General features: G+C 36.7%; 1 protein-coding gene across 2 annotated transcripts in view; it reads left to right on the top strand.

The window, feature by feature from the left end:
- KCND2 (potassium voltage-gated channel subfamily D member 2) overlaps positions 1-19,440 on the top strand; it is a 494,806-nt gene that overhangs the window by 457,835 nt on the left and 17,531 nt on the right. For both annotated transcript variants that reach the window (XM_032276184.1, XM_032276183.1), the window contains one exon: positions 18,069-18,231. In XM_032276184.1, coding sequence (XP_032132075.1) covers positions 18,069-18,231 — 163 coding nt within the window. The remainder of the gene's footprint in view (positions 1-18,068; positions 18,232-19,440) is intronic.

Raw genomic sequence — 19,440 nt, 5'->3', positions numbered from 1 at the left:
GTTGGAAATATTAAATAATCCTTGACATAATTGAAGGCATATTGGGATATCAAAATCAATGATGAGAATCAAGCACTTACATTCTAAAGATAGTGAGGATCAAATACCCCAAGTATACCTCTCACTTATTTCTTGACTTTCCTTGGCATTCACTTTCTGGAGCATTAGAGAAAGAGTACAACCTTTGCTCATCAAAGTTGATTAAAGAGACTCTTGGCTGGTAAAGGCAGTGACTTTGAATGACTCACATCTTTCTGCTTGCACATGGCAGGGATTTGGCATCGTTCTTACTGTTTCTGTCATCCCCAAGATTTTCATTTTTCTTTTTAGAAATGTTAAGATTAATTCTGAAAAAAATAAATATCATAGTTGTGTAACGATGTAAGATAAGACATTGCTCAAGGGTAGTCCTGTCCTTCTAATACTACTTAGGCTTTAAATATCCAATCTATGAAAGAGTAGGAAATACTGCTGCACACACGAACCTATTTACTTTATGTTAATAACAACCTTTGCGTGTTCTTATCTGCATCCATTACTCCAAGATAATGAGATGCTTCTATTCTCAGAAGATGTTACCATGTGAAGGGTGGATGTTCTGTACATCAAGGCACAAACACAGCTAAAACAAAATCATTACATTTATTTTCAGTGTCATTATGTTGGACCCTAGAATTATTGTTACTGCAAAATTACATTGATTTTCGAGCAAGAAAATTGAGAAATTATTCAACCTAGCCATCCCAGTACTGGGTATATACCCAAAGGAATATGAATCATTTTCATATAAAGACATGTGCACATGTATGTTCATTGCAGCACTATTCATAATAGCAAAGACAGGGAATAGACTTAAATACCCATCAGTGATAAACTGGATACAGAAAATGTAGTATATATACACCAGGAAATACTATGCAGCCCTAAAAAAGAACACGATCATGTCCTTTGTAGGGACATGGATGTAGCCGGAGGCCATTATCCTTAACAAACTAACACAGGAATAAAAACTAAATACGGCATGTTCTCACTTATAAGTGGGAGCTAAATCATGAGAACATATGGACACATAGAGGGGACCAACACACACTTTGGCCTTTCAGAGGGTGGGGGAGGAAGGAGAGTATCAAGAAAAATAACTAATGGGTAGTAGACTTAACCTGGGTGATAAAATAATCTGTATAACAAACCCCCATGACATAAGTTTATGTAACAAACCTGCACAGGTATTCCTGAATTTAAAATAAAAGTTAAAGAAAGAAATTGATTAATTGCAAAAGAACTAAATAAATAAACAGTATATCACATATGTTGTGAGAAAGATAAAGATCTTAAACATAACACATCACCACAGTTCTACATCCTTTTTGATTAATGATGTTATATTTTAGGAGGTATAGAGTGACAGCACTTTATAGGAGTCAAAATATTTTCTGACTTGATATTAAAGCCAACATGCAGCTTTCCATATGAGTTCTCTAGTCTTTTCTGAAAACCACCTGTAGACTTGTTTGACTTGTTTTATTAATTACAAACGAGGGAGTTTAACTTGTATCAGTACCTAAACAATCAAGTTAAAAAGACAATTACTTTTTTTTTAATGTGAAATTTTTGTTCGAGCTCACTCAGGCAAGTAATTAGCTAAGAGAATGTTTTTACTTTTCCACTCAATAAGGCTAAGCCAAATTCCACTCAAGATTATCATATTTTTAGGCTAGCAAGAGCTCATAATTACCTAGCTCCACTCTTATGTCAAATCTTCCATAGTCTTTTGGGATGTCTCAATAAGAAAGCCTCACTAAGGTAAAGGAAAAACTCTTTTTCCACATTTTATTCCTTCTAAACTATAAGATGATTAGCAATCTACTATGTATAAGCAGTAAATCAAAAAACATGAATAAAATTAGAAAGTTATATAAAAATTGCTTTTTCTGATTTTATTTCATAGTGTTTAATTTAAGGAAAAAAATTGGCCACTTTCCTTATGACTTTCCTACATTAATCTGTTTATTAGGTTCTCTGCTCTATTCTCCACACAGAGGGATGTTTCATAAATGCATATTGACATGCCCACTGTAGGCTTGTGCGGAAGGGAGAATTAATCCTGCATTATGTAGCAGTCAAGCCCTATTTAGTGGTTTGTCTGCTAAGATCAATACAGGGTCTCTAAGGCATAATGGCTGGCTCCTTTCACTCTTTCTAGACAAACAAATACCCCTTTAAAAGAAAAGTCAGCCACAAAGAAAAAAAAATAAGCTTTTTCTAGGCATAACCATCACTAGCTAAAACTTTTCAATAGCCTAAGTTTGGATTTCAGTGTCCCAGCCTTCATTTCTAGGCCCTCTCACAATTAAAATCTGCCTTCAAGACATAATTTGATTATACGTATTTAATACCAAAGAGATGCCTGTATATATTCAAAGTCTTCATGTGCTGCTATTCTCAAGAATACAGCAGTCCCATGATTTGACGGAGATATGCTCCAAGAGCCCTAGTGGATGCCTCAAACCAAGGATGGTACTGAACTCAACGTATTCTGTTTTTTTTCTATTACATATATATGATAAAGCTTAATTTATAAGTTGAGCACAGTAAGAGATTAATAACCATAATTAATAATGAAATAGAAAAATCATAACAATATGCTGTAGTAAACATGGCTTTTCTCCCTCATAATATCTCATTATACTCTACTCACTCTAATTCCTCAAGTGAGGATGTGAGATGCTAAAATGCCTACGTCATGAGATGGAATGAGACACTAACATAGGCATTGTGACTTAGCATTAGGCTATTATTGACCTTCTAGCAATCATCAGAAGGAGGATCAAATGTTTCTAGTGATCCTGGATCACAGAACCATGATGCTATCAATGGTTGGATATCAGGAGCAGAGGATGTTGATGACTGCTGGGCAAGTAGTGAATACAGTGTGGATACCCAGGACAGGAGGCTAATTCATGACTCAGGGAGGACAAGTAGGGCAGAGTGACATTTCATCATTCTATTTAGAAGCGCATGTGCTTTAAAACTTATGAGATTTTTAACTTCTGGAATTTTCCATTCAATCTTTTGGAACCATGGTTGACCCTGAGTAGCTGGAACCAAGGAAAGCAGAATGGTAGATAAGAGAGGATTACTGTAACTTTAACAAAGACAAGAATTCTCAGGCAGAATTAGTCTCTGTGGAATTTAAGTGGTACAGGTAGGCATTTGAGACATGGAGTTGAAAGCAAACCATCTCAATATCATCATAGACAGCAACTTGCTCCGCCTACTCAGAAGATTATCCTGCAGCGAGGAGCCTCTTAAAAACCACATCTCTTCTATTTACTGCTTGACTAACTTCTGTTTATTCTTCTAGATTCAGTTCAAATCTTGTCTCCTCATGGAAGTATTTCCTAAGTACACTCAATTCCCAAGGAAACCTACCTTCATTAATTTGTGCCTTTCCACACTTAGCACAGTGTTCAGAGCATAGTATCTTCTCCCCCTCCCCCTGCACCAATATTACATAAGTGGTAGATAACAACTGGGGCAGTCAGCTCGTTCTCCTCCCTTTCATCTTCTGTCCACCTGTCCACAGAAGGCATCCAATAATGGCGGAGAGAGGCAGTGATAGGAAAGAGGCAGATGAGCTAGGAGTCAGAGGTTTCTCTTTTCTCTTTCCCCAAAGAGGTATTTCGTAAAATCAAGAAACATGCAATGTTTGAAGAAATACATTTTACAGTATTAATGTTTTGTTGAGTGGTTTCAAACTCTTCTGAAAGAAACAGCACAGCACTTAACCTTTCTAAAGTGAATTGATTACACAATGATTTTGTTTCTTCAAAGTCAGAGTTTGGCCAACTACATATGGCCCACGGGTCAAATGTGGCCCATCCCATTTTTGTACTGTTTACAGGCTTAGACGAACTTTTAAATATTTAAATGGTTAGGAAAAAATCATATTTCTTGACATGCAAAATTAGTATAAAAATCAAATTTTAATGTCCCTTCATAAAGTTTTATTGGATTACAATGACTGGTGTTCATTTGTGGATTATCTAGGCTTGCTTTTGCATTACAAAAGTGAAGTTCAGCAGTTGTGACAGAGGCAGCAAGTCCAGCAAAGCCTAAAATATTTGGCAGCTTTCTTGCCTTTTACAAAAGGAGTGCTCTAAGTGGGTATGTTAGGAACAGCCCAGGTACTCTAATGACATTATTTACATCACTTAAAAAATAATTTAGAAACAATTGAGAAGAGAAAGAGATTCCCTTAGGCTTGAAGAGAGTATACCATTGGGGCATTAGTCTTTAGGGTGAATAACAGAGATGTAAATGAGATAATTAACAATTGTTTTCAGTTGGAGTTAGATCCCATAGAGCAGGGAATGCAAACAATAAACTTGGTTGTCTAGAAAATAGAACAAAATACATGAAAATATTTAGAAAGCTGAGATTATGAGAATTCAGTTATTTGTTTATTGATCTAACTTCTTTTCTTCACTGGAAGAATCTTTTGGGGTGGTTCAGTAAATTGAACCAAGAGTTCAATTGTGATCAGCATCAAAGTTTCCAACTGACTGTAGAAACTAGATACATTTTTGAGGAAGGAAAGAAGGGAGGGAGAAAGGAGGAAGAAAAATACATTTGAGAGGATTATTTGCTTTTAGCTTTTACCGTTTGTTTTAACTTGACTAATTTTAGTGTTTTTATCTAACCAGACAATTTTCTTTGTATTTATAAAACCACTAACAAATGTTTCAAGGAATGCACTTCTGCTGTTTCAAGTTTCAGCTTTATTTTCTTATAATGAAAATCAACCACCATTGATCGCATAGTGACTGCTCTCAGAGGTTAGTGAAGTAGTGAAAACCCTAATAGGGTTTACATTACAAATATAAATAAACCATTATCAAAACCCTTTATTAGTGGCAGAAACATCAAGTTGTCAAACAAATGCTAAAAGAATAGTCTAGCTATTCACATTAATGACACCTATAATGGAATCTCTATATTCTTTCTTGTTTTTAATTTAAATCACACTTTGTACATTTCCATTTTATTGACAAAACCCTGATCTGCAATCTTATAATCTCCTTTAAAAACAAGAATATTTTTCTTTATTTAAATTTATAACTCACAGCCAGGCTCCAACATGTTTAGCTAGACTTTCATTACCATGATAAAAAATAAAAAATAAAAATAACAAGCAAAACAAAAACTCTTGCAATAAAAAAGACTCATGAGCAATTGAACTTAGAATTGTATTCATTTTTAATAGTAACTTGATTTTACATTTATTCACCTGCCCTTAAAATATGGCTTTAATTTATTACTGATTTCAGTGATCTCTTGAAGGATTTAACTCTGAAATGGTTTATTCTAATTAAGAGCTTCTTGCCAACACTTAGTCACCATGAGGCTTGGAAGCCCCAGGGACCAGCTTTCGTTACACATTGTGCCCATTTCATACAAGTAGAACATTTTACAATCATCAGATCTAATTTACATCTTTATAATGTTCCCTCGTTTAACACTTTTTTCTTACTCTGTCAAAACAGACACTTTGGTTCTTTAGTTTGTTCTCAATTTACAGTGGATTGAAATACATGTCTTTGACAGAAACTAAAAGCCTCAAGCTAGAAGAAGGTCTATCTTACCCTTAGTTTTTAACGTAGTAAGTCTGATTTGCTTGTGATCATTCAAAACACAGAGTGACATGACACAGGAAACTGCAACCCAGAGAGGTCCCATCAGTCTCACTACTGGGATTCTAATCTGAATAAAATATAATTTTCTGCTTTTAGGGGGAGGGGTGGAGACAATCAACAATATAATGGCTCTGCATCTGGTTCATAATTTTTTGGAACCAGAGTGGATCTTATCAGTGAGCTGTGGTAAGGTGAGCAGAGCACAGTTTTGAGTGAAAAAGCCGTGGGTTCCTGTTTGGTTATGCCTCTTACTAGCAATCCAGAGGTCAGCAGGCTGCATTTCCCAAGCTGGCTTCTCATCTGGTTTCCTGCCAGTTGTGCCAGTGGAAAGCGTTGGCAGGAGATTGGAGAGAGGCTAGGGAACAAGCCAGTGTATTTCTCCTCTTTTTTTTTTTGCACCTTCTAAGGCAGTTGCTCACACTCCTTTGTGTCTCTAGTATTTTCTGCATTGGAAGACTGTTGAAAATCCAGCCTCCATGACACTGTCCTAAAACCGAAAAACTTCCTCCTCCCTTTGCCCAGCAGCCTCCTGATGGTGACAGCTTCCTGCTGTTGCTAATTCCTGGGTTATCCACAGGCTTCTCAGCTCCTCCATCTTGTGTGATGAGAATTTTCTTCACTTAGTCCATTCTGTTGTAAACACTTGATGTGATTTTTATCTGTCTGCTTAGACCCTGAATATGAGCAATACTACTTTTAAAGCAGGGTAATCTGCTCATAATCCAACCTCATATTGAGAAACTTAAGTGCAGAGAGGAGCATACAAAGAGATGTAAAAAAGTATGCATTTAATGTGCTTGGATTGTGGCATATATGGTATGTTTTTTAAAAAATTCTATTATCAACATGTTTTCACATAATTTGTTTCCTCTTTCTCCTTAAAATGAAAGCTGATGGAAATCATTTTTATGGACGGTTCTTTTCAGTTGGCTTATGCTTAAGCAGGGGTACTTTTTGGATCATCTTTTTGTTTTTGTTTTGTGTTGTTGATTTTTCTTAACTAGATAGAGTAAGAATACAACCACAGAGCATATTTATAGAAAATTCTGACAAAGTAGAACTATACAGGCAGAGTTATGAGTTTTTTAAGATCCTGTCCATGTATATATTTTTTCTGGATATGCCTTACTTTGTATAATTAATAAGAAGAATGACCATTCAACTGGTGCTTTAATCTCCTAACAAGAGGCAAAAAAATCCAAACACAAAATCCATAAAGTATATTCATTTAACTTTAGGAGATAACTTTGTCTCACATTGATTGGAATGGAATCTTTCTTCTAAAACATATCTAAGGTAAACATAGGCTCCCAGATTCTTATCAAAATCAAAGTTTGTTTAAGGATGTAGAAACTTTCTAGGTTAAATAAACACTAGAATTTTAGTGAAGCGCCTGGCTATCTTTGGGAGGTTAAATCACATTCTCTAATCGCATCTCCTCTTATGTTTAAACAGCTGTGACTATTTACGTGAAGCATCATCATATTAAATTATTTATACTTAAAGAACTTCGGAATCTTTAGCAGGGAAGAAGTCCCTGGTTAATGACTAGGCAGAGAGGTGCAGAGATAAAGAACAAACAAGGTGATATGGTTTGGCTGTGTCCCCACCCAAATCTCATCTTGATTTGTAGCTCCCATAATTCCCTCATGTTGTGGGAGGGACCCAGTAGGAGATAATTGAATCATGGGGGTAGTTTCCTTCATGCTGTTTTCATGGTAGTAAATAAGTCTCACGAGAGCTGCTGACTTTATGAGGGGTTTCCCTTTCACTTTCCCTCACTCTCCCTAGCTGCCATGTAAGATGACCCTTTGTGCTTCCTTCATCTTCCACCAAAATTGTGAGGCCTCCCCAGCCAGGTGGAACTTTGAGTCAATTAAACCTCCTTCCTTTATACATTTCCCAGTCTCAGGTATGTCTTTACCAGCAGTGTAAAAAGGGACTAATACACAAGGCAAGCCCATGACCTGGCTGTATGAGTGTTAAGAAATGGCCCCGTAGTGGTGAACTCCAAAATGGTCCTGTGCTGCCAATAAAGGACAAGAGGAGCCCAGTCCCTACCTGGGGTGCTCAGTTGAGTGAGAAAACCAGGCCTTTCATGGAACTGCCGTCAGATCATATCAAGTATTTGGGAACAGGAATAATATAAGCATGGCCAGACCCACCAGAAGGGACACGACTTGTACTCACAGTACCATCACCTCAGTCCCACACTGCTGCTGCCACAACAGAGCCTAATCCTCTGCCCCAGGAAAGAGCCAAGTCTTATCTCCCAGCTACTTAGAATTTTGTGCATTCTTTTCTGTAACACTTAAGAAGTATACAATTGGTGGCGAAATTATCAGGCCTTTTTAGGCAGAATTAGAAATAAGATATGTATTAGGTAATTACTGGATAATCCATAGGTAATTTTAAAACTACAGTCAAAAATAAAATAGGTAAATACAACTTAAAAATGTCCAGAGACCTCTAATACTAATGGATTTTAGACTGTGTAAACTCAGATGGCAAAGAAAAAAATTCAAATTAAATAGCTGCACTTCTTGCTTTAAGGCTGCCTAAGTAACATTCTCTCCTAAGACTGGCACTGCAGGCATGCACCTGGGGACCAGCTTCTCCGTCTTCCCCTGGCAAAGGCACTTAGAAGTCTTTTGAATAGATTGCAAGCAATGAACAGTTTCAGGGATGTCAGCAAGTCAGAGCCGTGGCTGGTTATAAGAAAACAGACTTATCAACAGCACTGTCAAAGTGGCAAGGGATTTGGCTCCTTGGGTGACAGCCTGAAGGGCAGCAGCAGTGACTGAAACCATGCATCATGGGGAGTTTCATCCAACAGAGTTACCTTTCAAAGGCCAGGAAGAGATGGAAGCGATAGCAGCAGGTAACTGAAGAAAGCCCCCAGAGTGAAAGCAGCCCTGACAGTCTTGAAGATGAAACATCTTGGGATGCAAAACCAAAACATGCATCTTAGGGAGGCTGGTGCCATCAGCCCAAAGCCAAAATGATCAGGCATTCACTGGGACTTTGATTTACTTTATAGACTAATTTTTTTTTCTCTTGGAAGACAATCATATCTCCCTTAGTATACTCTCAAGGTATAACCAGACAGGATCTTGTTAAGAAAAATAACTACCACACAGTGGAATTTTCAGGTAATTGCCAATGCTCACTATCTAAGATTAATAGCATCCAAAAGAAGAATAGATGGTTATGGAGCCACTCAGCCATTTCACAGGATGATGGTAAGATTCAGAGAACAGAGTCTACATTTATTCAAATTGTTGGAAATTTGAGAGGACAAAATCTGCCAAGCTGGAGTTATTTGTATTTTAAAATTATGGCCAAGCTGAGCATGGTGGTGCATGCCTATAGTCCCAGCTACGCCGGAGGCTGAGGCTAAAGGTTCCCTTGACTCCAGGAGTTCTAGGCTGTAGTACACTGTGACTATACCTGTCAACAGCCACTGCACTTACTATAGGCAACATAGTGAGACCTTGTCTCTTAAAAAAATTAAAATTAAAATAAATAAATTCTAGCCAGATTTATAGATTCATGTTTGTTAAGTATGTGACCATGGAAAACAGGTAGAAACTGGAAAAGTGGCAGGTCTCACCACTTACATTTTCATTTAAAATCATCTAGGTTAAAAATTATTTCTCTGAGTATAAAAAGCAGGAAGCATGATCAGTGTAGAACCTGGTTATGATGGGCATTTTGTCTAAGTATTGAAGAGGAATTTAGAAAAATTGAGGTGGTGACTTGGTATTGGACTGGAGAAAAATAAGAAATCTGGTCCAGAAAAAAAGAGCAGGAGACCTGTATCCCCCTTCCTCCTCACTCCCTGCCATATGTATTGTTTACCATCAGACCTTTCCCTGAAGGATTTATTTAAGCAATAAATATTTATTGAATTCCAATTATTTGCTCAGCACTGGACAAGGTCTGTGATAGACCTGGGTTTATTACAATGACTTGATCCTTGACCTCACCGAACTCATGAACTAGCAAGAGAAGATAGTCCTGTAAAAATCTAATTGTACTCTCTCAGTTGGAAGTAGCACTGAAGCCATAGCAAAAGGACAGTGGATACTATTATTGGATAGAGATAAAATTGTCAGAAATTTTTAAAATAAGAATTGACGTTTGAGCGTTATCAATGTAAATTGGAAATTACCCAAAGGATTTATGCAGTAGGAGTGCCAAGAGGACTATTCTAGAAAGAACAGTATTACATGACATACGGGAATGGAAAGACATAGTACATTCCAGTAATAGAAAGTTATTTGTTCCAGTGAAAATATAGGGTGTATGTGGGTGAGCAGTGGAGGATGCTGTGGCCAAGTCATGAAGAGCTGTAGTTATCATGCTAAGGAGCTTAGCTTTTTCCTGCAGGTGATGGAGAGACACTGAAGGCTTTTATGCGGGAGAATGACATGACTAGACTCACAGATATGTGAAAGTGAAAGGATAGCTCCAGGCAACAAAGACTAGGAGCTCAAAGCAGAGGAAATATTTCCGGTGGCTCCACAGCTGGGAAAGCCAATCCCTAGTGGTTTTTTTGTTTGTTTTTAATGTGTACGTCTCAGTAATCTATTTTCATAAGTTCTTCAAAAATCCTAATTTTAGAAAATGAGGAATAAATGTTGAAAACATGGGCTCTGAAAAGCATACTTTGAAAATAAAACATTCTGTAAAGGAGACTATATAGTCAATTACTGATGGCATTCATTTAGGTAAAAAACACTTCTTTGGATGTTAGGTCAAAATCATATGTTCCATTTACAACCTTTCAAGCCTTACCATAATCATATAATAGGCTAAAAGCAAGAGGAAAAAAATAGGAAACAGGAAGGAATTTGAGTTTTTGTTTGTTTGCTTGCTTGTTTTTAAAGCACAAGCTAAAGAATACAGTCAGTAAGCCTTGCTGAAATCTCACGTTGAGGGTTTAGTGTATAAATGTTGAGAATGTTGAGTAGATGTGCTAAAATCATCTTAATTCTTTCCTTGATTTTTTTCTTTTCTTTACACACAACTAATCCTTTAATTTCATGTAATTTTCACACTAAGGGTCCTAGTTAAAGGTTTCTTATTTAAAATTGTGCCTTAGCAATACCTCGCATTACAGAAAATTACTTATCTTTGTAAAAGATACACAAAATTCTGTCAGAATTATTTTGCATCTTTTTGGAAACACCTTGAGAATAGATAATGTATGAAATTCGTGGGGTAGGGGTCAACTATTTCCAGAGGAATAGATGCCCAAAATATATCCTAAATATTGCATGTGTGCAAGCAAAGATAAGGAATCAATACAGGCAATTTACTCGAAATACTTTTCTCGCTCTCAGCCCGTGAAAACCAGCAAAGACCTGGTTTGTTTCCAAACTTTCATTTAGGTTTTTATGCCCCCTAGCGGGTACTTGGTATTTCTGCAGTTATGAAATAATGCTGACGTCTTCCAGCAATTCCTTTGAGCATTGTGAGTTCAGACTCTTTATGTTGACAATATTTAACATTGATATCCCCTTAAGTATCTTAAGTGTTCAAAGTAGAAGTTTTAAACATTATTTGGGCTATAACACTTTGAGTAATTTAATAACAGCGGTGAAAACACTTTTCATGAAAATGCATATGAAAACATATAGTATCATGGAGATCCCTGACTCCCTTGAATTTATCCATGCAGTCCTTGAAAGTTCATAGACTGTGAGGTAAAAATATCTAATTAGGATGTGGAATCCTCTAGCTTCCACTTTCATTTAGTGGGTGCTAATTAAGATTATTAATGCTATGAATAGTGGAAAGAGGTTTTTTTTGTTGTTTTTTTTTTTAATACACTCTTAAAAGAACAGTAGCTCATAATTTGGCTGAAACAGGAGCTAACACAGAATACTTTAAACAACTATATACATTATGTGATCCAAAAAAAATTTATCAGCTTTCCTGCAGAGGTGAGATGGAATAGTAATTGATCCTCTGGGCAAGAGAGGTGGAGACAAAATCAAGGCAACTTTCTAGGCAAATATCGATTTCAAAATGTCAAAGAGAAATCTGCCTATTGTGAAGTAATAGCAGGGCCCCTCTGGCAAACAAGTTCAATACCACAAGCAGGTGTTATGCAACAACACTCAAAAAAAAAAAAAAAAAAAGGTCATTTGCTATTTGCAAACATTACAGCTACTATAAAAATCATCCATCAAACTGTGATCCATCTAGAATACCAAGCTGATGGCAGAAAATCCATGAATAACATAGATACTCAGACCCTAAGGGGTAGAATTACTAGTTAGAAGTGATTCAGCTTCCAGGTCAGAAGAAATTGTTTCTTAGACCTCTCAGACTAACACTCTGGACAAAGAGAATAATTCAAAGGAAAAATCAATAATTTACATGCACATAGATGTACACACATAATCAACTAACGGCTTTCATCAGGATATTATACATATTACTTAATTTCATGTAACATTTTAAAGGATACCTGCTTTTCAAATACTTACACCCTAAATACTGATTCATGGCCCATATGAATTTAACTATTGTAGTAGTTGAAATGCAACATTTTTTGAACCAGTACCTGCCTTATACAATGTACAGGGTGCTCCTGAACTTCTGTGCATCTGCACAAGATCTGTTCATTCATTCTATTCCTTATACCTAGTAATTTACAATTTTTCCTTGTAAAAATGAAAAAGAGAATGTAAGAAATCGAGTTACGGTAAGCATCAAGCTTTATTTTTAAATCAGCATTTTCTTCTTGTTGTACGAGGATCTCTTCTATCTTCATTATTGTTTATCAATTACATGATTTTTGTTTTCTCTTTTAGTATGTATGGACGTACTTTCAGGGATGGAAAGTCATGCATTAGCTAGGGAGATTTGCCTTATGTAACATTTTTACTCTATCAAATGAATATACATTTATACCCATCAAATAAAAAGTGAAAAAATAGAAACTGTATAAATAGGACTAGGAAGCTAACAGTACTATGTTTGAAGACTGTGTAAGAAAATTCAAGGGAATATTTCTTCGTTTGAGATATAAAGAAAGCCACACTCCAGCCATGCAACTTCTGAAGAAATGCTAAACAGGGAAAAAATTAGTAAGATATCAATAAAATTTGGTTTACAGTGAATTATGTTTAAAAATTATGCACAGTTTCAACCTATCACTATTACCTGATAAAAAGGAAGATGGATAGATGGGTGAATGGATGCATTGTCTGCCTGAATTAATCAGATTTCACCAGATTTAGCATTAAATAGAGTGCATGCAAGAATTCAAGAGCTTTTCACAAAACTTTTGGATAATATTTGGGACTGAAATCTTTACTAGCCAAAAATTAAATCTCTTCTGACACCCAATATAATCTTCATTCAATGCAAAATAGAAAATTTTAGCCAAGTAGTTTTGGGAAGTATGCGCAAATTTAGAATTAACATTTTTATGCAAAGGCCACTTCCATATTGTATCTTTTTAACTGATGTGAGGAGGAAAGGGAGCCATAAACACGAGCTCTGGCAGATGTCCAGGGTGAAAAAGGGGCAGAAAGAAACTGGTGGCTCTACTGACATAGTAAGTATAGGAGAAAGAAGGAAAACTTAGAAGCAGGGGAGAGTAGAAAGAGTATGGGGAGCCGGGCACCGTGGCTCAGGCCTGTAATTCCAGGACTTTGGGGGGCTGAGGCAGGTGGATCACAATGTCAGGAGATCAAGACCAGCCTGGCCAACATGGTGAAACCCTGTCTCTACTAAATGTACAAAAATTAGCTGGGTGGGGTGGCATGTGACTGTAATTCCAGCTACTCAGGAGGCTGAGGCAGGAGAACTTGAACTCAGGAGGTGGAGGTTTCAGTTAGCCAAGATCTCGCCACTGCACTCCATCGTGGCAAGAGAGATAGAGATAGAGATGAGACAGAGAGAGAGAGAGAGAGAAGGGGAAAAGCTTCCTTTCAATGAACAAAGTTCAAGTTGCTGTATTATGTAAAATATTTGATAGTTATTCTCTTACGATATATTCTCTTGTTTCCCTTTAACTTTTTTGAGAATACATTCTTTATCTTATTTAACTTTAGGAGCTTCTTGTAGTCTTTTAATTAATCTTATTAAATACAAAAAAATATCCAAATGAATATAAACACCTATCTATGCCATGTTTTGGTGTAACTTTTTTAGAAAATGATTTTTCAAAGACTGAATGCATAATATAAAATTCTGAAGAAAAACAGAATGAAATAAATAATCCTACTAGGCCTAGCATAAATTTACCAATAAAGAGTCTGGAAAAAAATGAGATGTATTTTATATTGAATGTAAATAATTAGTACCAACAGAAAACCAAGTTGCCTAGGATATAAATAATCACTCAAAGGTGGCAGTATTTTAGAAACACTTAAACTTTAAATGATCATTTCACCACAATAATTGTCACTTCTCAATATAAGCTTTCTATTCTAAGCCTTTCCTCCATGGAATTTTAGGGAGATATGATTCCTGAGGTGTATAACGCTATTTTGCTTCTTGCTATGAGTTTGAATACTAGTTAGAAGACCTTTTGTTAAACAAAGAAAAGCAGCTGATTTTGCCAGTGAGATGTATCCCAACCCTGGCAGATTCTATGTTCAGTTACAAGTTCGCAGATAAAAATTGCCCATTTCCATTTCTCCAGGTCACTCCTAAATGAGAAGAGAGACAAAAAGGATAATGTAAAAACAGACATGAATCATACTATTTTTTGCTCTTCTCCAACACATTCAAATAGTGAGATATGCATAAATATTGCAAATATCAACAGCAGTCCACCTTCAACTGTTAAAGGGAGCAGCAAGAAGGAAAGAAAGAGTAACGTAAATTATACCAAGGAGTATGACGAAGCAGGCAGCTGGTGTTCCATGGAAACCAGCCAAGGGCTCAGGCTGTCCCTTACTTGAGAAATTGCAGGACAGTCTGGACCGTCTTAGCACCCCTGCCTGTTCTACTTCCTTGTACTCTCTTACCATCTCCTCTACCTTATCTCACAGCAGCAGAGCCTTGGAGACATCCTAACTGGCTATAATGTGGAGAGACTCTGTGTCTCTACCCAAGAGTATAAACATGAGAGAAGATGTACCCATTGATGAATACTTTGTGCCCACTTCCTCTTCCCACGACAGTCATTGCAGTCCTGCCCAGTCTTGGCAAATATTCACCTGTGCTTTCTCGGTTGTGAAGGATTGGTTATGAAGTTGATTGGATTACAAAACAAAGATGGTAGAGCTAAAAAATAACTATTTTATTTGATGTAGATTAGCATAGCTTTATGACACGGAGCTTCTCTTATGTATCTGTAATCTCTTTGCCCTTATGGATCCTTCTAGACTGTGAATTTGCTGCCTTTCAGCAAACTGGTGTAGCTCCTTACTTTTCATAATTTTCTCTAATAATTGCAAGTATGCTGAGCTTGCCTATCCTCTGACATAAGCCTAGAATACAAAAAGTAGTTAATAAATACTGATTTTAAAAATTCTTTTAAGGGCAAGAGAAACTATATGATGAATTCACTTAGCTTTTTTATATATTTAGATTTTAAAAGGCTTACTTTAATTACATAGACTCAGTACTTGTCTTCTTTAACCATAATAAATACTTGAGTTTTTATTAAAAATCAAATCCCCTTTTAAAAAGCTGTGTGTGTGTGTGTGTGTGTGTGTGTGTGTGTGTGTGTGTGCGCGCGCACGCGCACGCACATGTGCACGCTTATGCCTTCTCTGGGGCCTACTTCATAATCAATGCAAAGGGAAAGAACACTGTGTATAAAATATGGCTGGACAATCAACGTGAACTGTGACAAACACATAATTTGGCTCAGATGTACACAACATTGTATAAAAAGGAGCTGACCTTCCAATCCCACTGACATATCTCTATAGTAAGAACATCCCTAAGACTTTTTAAATTCATCTTCTAAATTCCTTTAGTTTTCACTGTTTCTTCACTAACATAATCTTTAGATTATAATTTAGCTTCCCAGATAAATTGCAGAAAGAGATCATGTTTTATATGAACACAGCATTCTGGTCCTTGGATTATTATTTTTGTACTATAAATTAATACTGTCATTCTGGTGCCAAAGCCTTGTGGGAACTTCAGCTATGTTAAATTAGCTCAACTGCTGATCATCCACAAACACCAACAAGAGTGAGTATCTGGGTCTGCAAAGCAAAGGACCAGAGCTCAGAATATGGTTATTAAATGTGGCACTAAATAGTATCACCTTCTGTCTCTCTCAACAGTTTTTCTTCAGCCAGTTCCTCTCCATCTCCATATTGACACAGACGTTTTCTCACAAAACAATGTTAGAGTGACTATTGCCTAGGCTACCTCTCAAAATACAATATAACCCCAAGTCCTCCTAAACTCCCTAGAGTGTGGATTCTAGTATGAGCTCCTTTGAGCTCTGTCTCTTAGGACTACACTCTGAGCATTGAGCTCTCCAGAGCCCCAGAGTGAGCATGGAGTAGTTGGAGCTCAGACACAGCTGGGTAACTTCTGCAATAGTAAGATGGAAAAAACTCCTCCTTGTCCCTGTCCCAGGAGTGTACTCTTAGATGAACTCTCCATCAGAAAAGAAGAGAAAATGTATTCATTCAACTGATATGTAGTAGGAGCCTGCCTGCCTGCCTTATGCTCATGAGACATGAAGTAGAACAATTCCTGCTTTAGCAAGTTTACATTCTAGCCTCAGTAGGGTGGATGCGGAGTGAAAAAATAAATTAAGATATAAGACAATGTTAATAAGTACTCTGAAATAATCAAATGAGGAAATGTTATAGAGGATGATTAGGGAAGAGAATAAGACTTCTGTGAATGAGGTGACCAGAAAATCACTTGGATGGAGGCATTTAAATAGCACCTTGAATAATCACCATCAGAGGACTGCACACAAAATAGAGGGCCAGATGGACAGTGTGGCCAGAGTATAGTGAGCTTGGTGAAAGGTGGTGTAAAATATAGGCAGCAACTGAATGAGGTAGGCCCTTGCAGGTAAAACTGAGGAGTTTGGATTTATTTCAGTTTCAAGCCCATTTGAGGGTTTAAGCAATATAGCAATAGTCTAATCTCCATTTTTAAAACCAAAGTTCTGGCTGCTATGTTGGCATGAACTGTAAAATGGTAAATGTAGAAAAGAGAATCAGGTAAGAAGCTATATTTGTGGCTCTGGTAAGAAATGACCCTGGTTTGGTTTATTGTCATGAAGAGACTTACATGAGATACAATTTGGTTTGCCCACAAACAATGAGACCAACTAAGAGATGAAATGTTGATACTGGTGACTGGGGAGATGGCTCTTTCAGTTTTGGTATGAACAACTGCATGGTGGTGGGCTATTTAATTATAGGTGGCAGACTTGTGGGAGGAAAAGCTTTGAGAGAGGCAGAGGAATCTAGGGAAATAAGAGTTCCATTTTGGCTAATTTAAATTTTAATTGGCTCTAGGCATGCAGGGGTAGAAATAGACCAGACCACTGGAGATCTGAATCCGCTTTTCAGGAAAGACATCATGGCTGTCAATGTAAATTAGAGCATCAGCTGCATAGAGATAGGTTTAAGCTATGAGACTGGATAAAGTTACATAGGAAGTGGGTTTATATGGAGAAGATAAGAGGACTGAAGACTGAGACCTAAAGTACTCTAAAGTTTAAAAATCAGATAAGGGACAGGAGGCAGAAAAGAAGATGGAGAAGTGGTAGCCAATGAGGTAGGAGGGAGACTAAGAATATTTTCTAATACTAAAGCCAAGAATAAAAAGAGTCTTTCAAGGAGAGAATAGTCAACTAATAAGCTACAAATGAGAGACTGAGTTAGATTTTTATGGAGAAAAGGCCATTAGATTTCACAAGTGAAGGTTAATGGGGACTTTGAAAAGTTTATTTTTTAAATGATGACATCTGGTGAAAGGAATGTGATGTGCTACTTTTTCTACTTAAATTTCATAACCAATTGAATGCTGAAAAAAAACTAAGTGGAAAATTGTGTTATCCAGACTATAAATTTCAGCACGGAATTATTGAGTATTAAATAAATGTAAAGAACTATGTCATAGCGTATAAAGGAAAAATTGAAGAGCTATCATTACATCATCTGGCTTAAAATATTTTCCAATCAAAGAGATTCCTAAATGTTAGAATGATTTTCTACAGGGTTGAAAGGTAATATTTATATTCAGATATTTATAATTTCTGACATTAAAGTCTGAAGCCAGACTTTTTTATTGTAGTCATGAAGTAGAAATAGATATGTCCAAAAATCATGACTTAAAGCAAAAAACTATTATTTTCAGGTAGAAATGTCTTTCTGTGACTTAAAACAATATATATTTTTTTCTCTAACCCAGGTATGGTGACATGGTGCCAAAAACCATAGCAGGGAAGATTTTTGGTTCTATCTGTTCACTGAGTGGGGTCTTGGTCATTGCTCTACCCGTTCCAGTGATTGTATCCAACTTCAGCCGCATCTACCACCAAAATCAACGAGCAGACAAACGCAGGGCACAAAAGGTGCGTATTCAGCTCTGTGCAGCCATGGTTTAGCACTTCTCACTTTTTATAATAAGCTTTACAATTTCTTAATGGCTATTCAGTGCTCTGGGTTAGTCAGTAGTTGCATCAGTGAGGACCAGGTAGATAATTCTACGCTCAAAAGAAACCTAACATCTCAGTGGCTTAAAGCAATAAGTAGTATTTCTTAATCATACCACAAGTCCACTACTTGTCCAGAGAATAGAGACTTCATCTTGACAGCATACTTCTGCAGACACTCCAGCAGGAATAAAGGACATGATGAATCACACACTGCTTCCTAATGCACCCTCCTGGAAGTGGCTTGAGTCACTTTCTTGTTTATTGCATTAACCAAAGCAAATCACACAGCAGTGTTTACCTTCAAAGTGGGCAGGAAAATACAGTCCTACTGTGGGGCCAGAAGCAGAAATAAGAAATATTAGATGAACAGCACTAACGACAGTAGCAAAATCAGAAACAGATTATTGGCAAACTTTATTAAAATCAGATTTCTAGATCTGATTCATTGAGTCTCAGTCTATCAAGGGTCAAGCTGGTTCAGTAGACGAGGGTTATTACAGGGCACCAAAATGTGTCTCTCAGATATTTTACATAGCTGACACAGGAAACAATCTGATCACTTGTAGCTGAGTTTTGTTCTCGTTCCAGCGGCTTGCTGTCTGTTTGAACTTCATGCCAGTTAATTAATCCCTCTAAGAATCAACTATAAAATGGGGAAAATAGTAAGATTAAGATTATATATAAGTGTATATAAATGTATATAAACACATCATAATATTGTCAATATTTAATGTTTACTGATGGTTTATATTTGCCAGACATTAGTCTCATGTTTTTCACAAAAGAATTCATATGTTAAAAGAAAAACCTTACCTTAGCCAAATTAGATTTAACAGTTTAATTGAGCAAAGAACAATTCATGAATTGGGCAGCCTTTCAAGCCAGAGTAAGCTCAGAAACTCGAGCACAGCCACATGTTTAGAAAAAGATTTATAGGCAGTAAAAGGAAAGGGATGTACAGAAAATGAAAGTGGCGTACAGAAACAGCTGTACTGCTTACAGCTCAGCATTTGCCTTGTTTGAACAGTTGGCCCCCTTTGGCCAAAACTCGTTGGTTGGCACAAGAGTGGGCTACAGTCTGTTTACACCTCCATTTAGGTTACAGTTCACTATGTGTAAAGAAAT

This window comes from Sapajus apella, unplaced genomic scaffold (assembly GCF_009761245.1).
Source record: "Sapajus apella isolate SASKATOON/1434 unplaced genomic scaffold, GSC_monkey_1.0 scaffold7, whole genome shotgun sequence".
Taxonomy (NCBI): Eukaryota; Metazoa; Chordata; class Mammalia; order Primates; family Cebidae; genus Sapajus; species Sapajus apella.
Note: the sequence above shows the minus strand (reverse complement) of the source record. Positions and strands in the feature narration are given on the sequence as shown.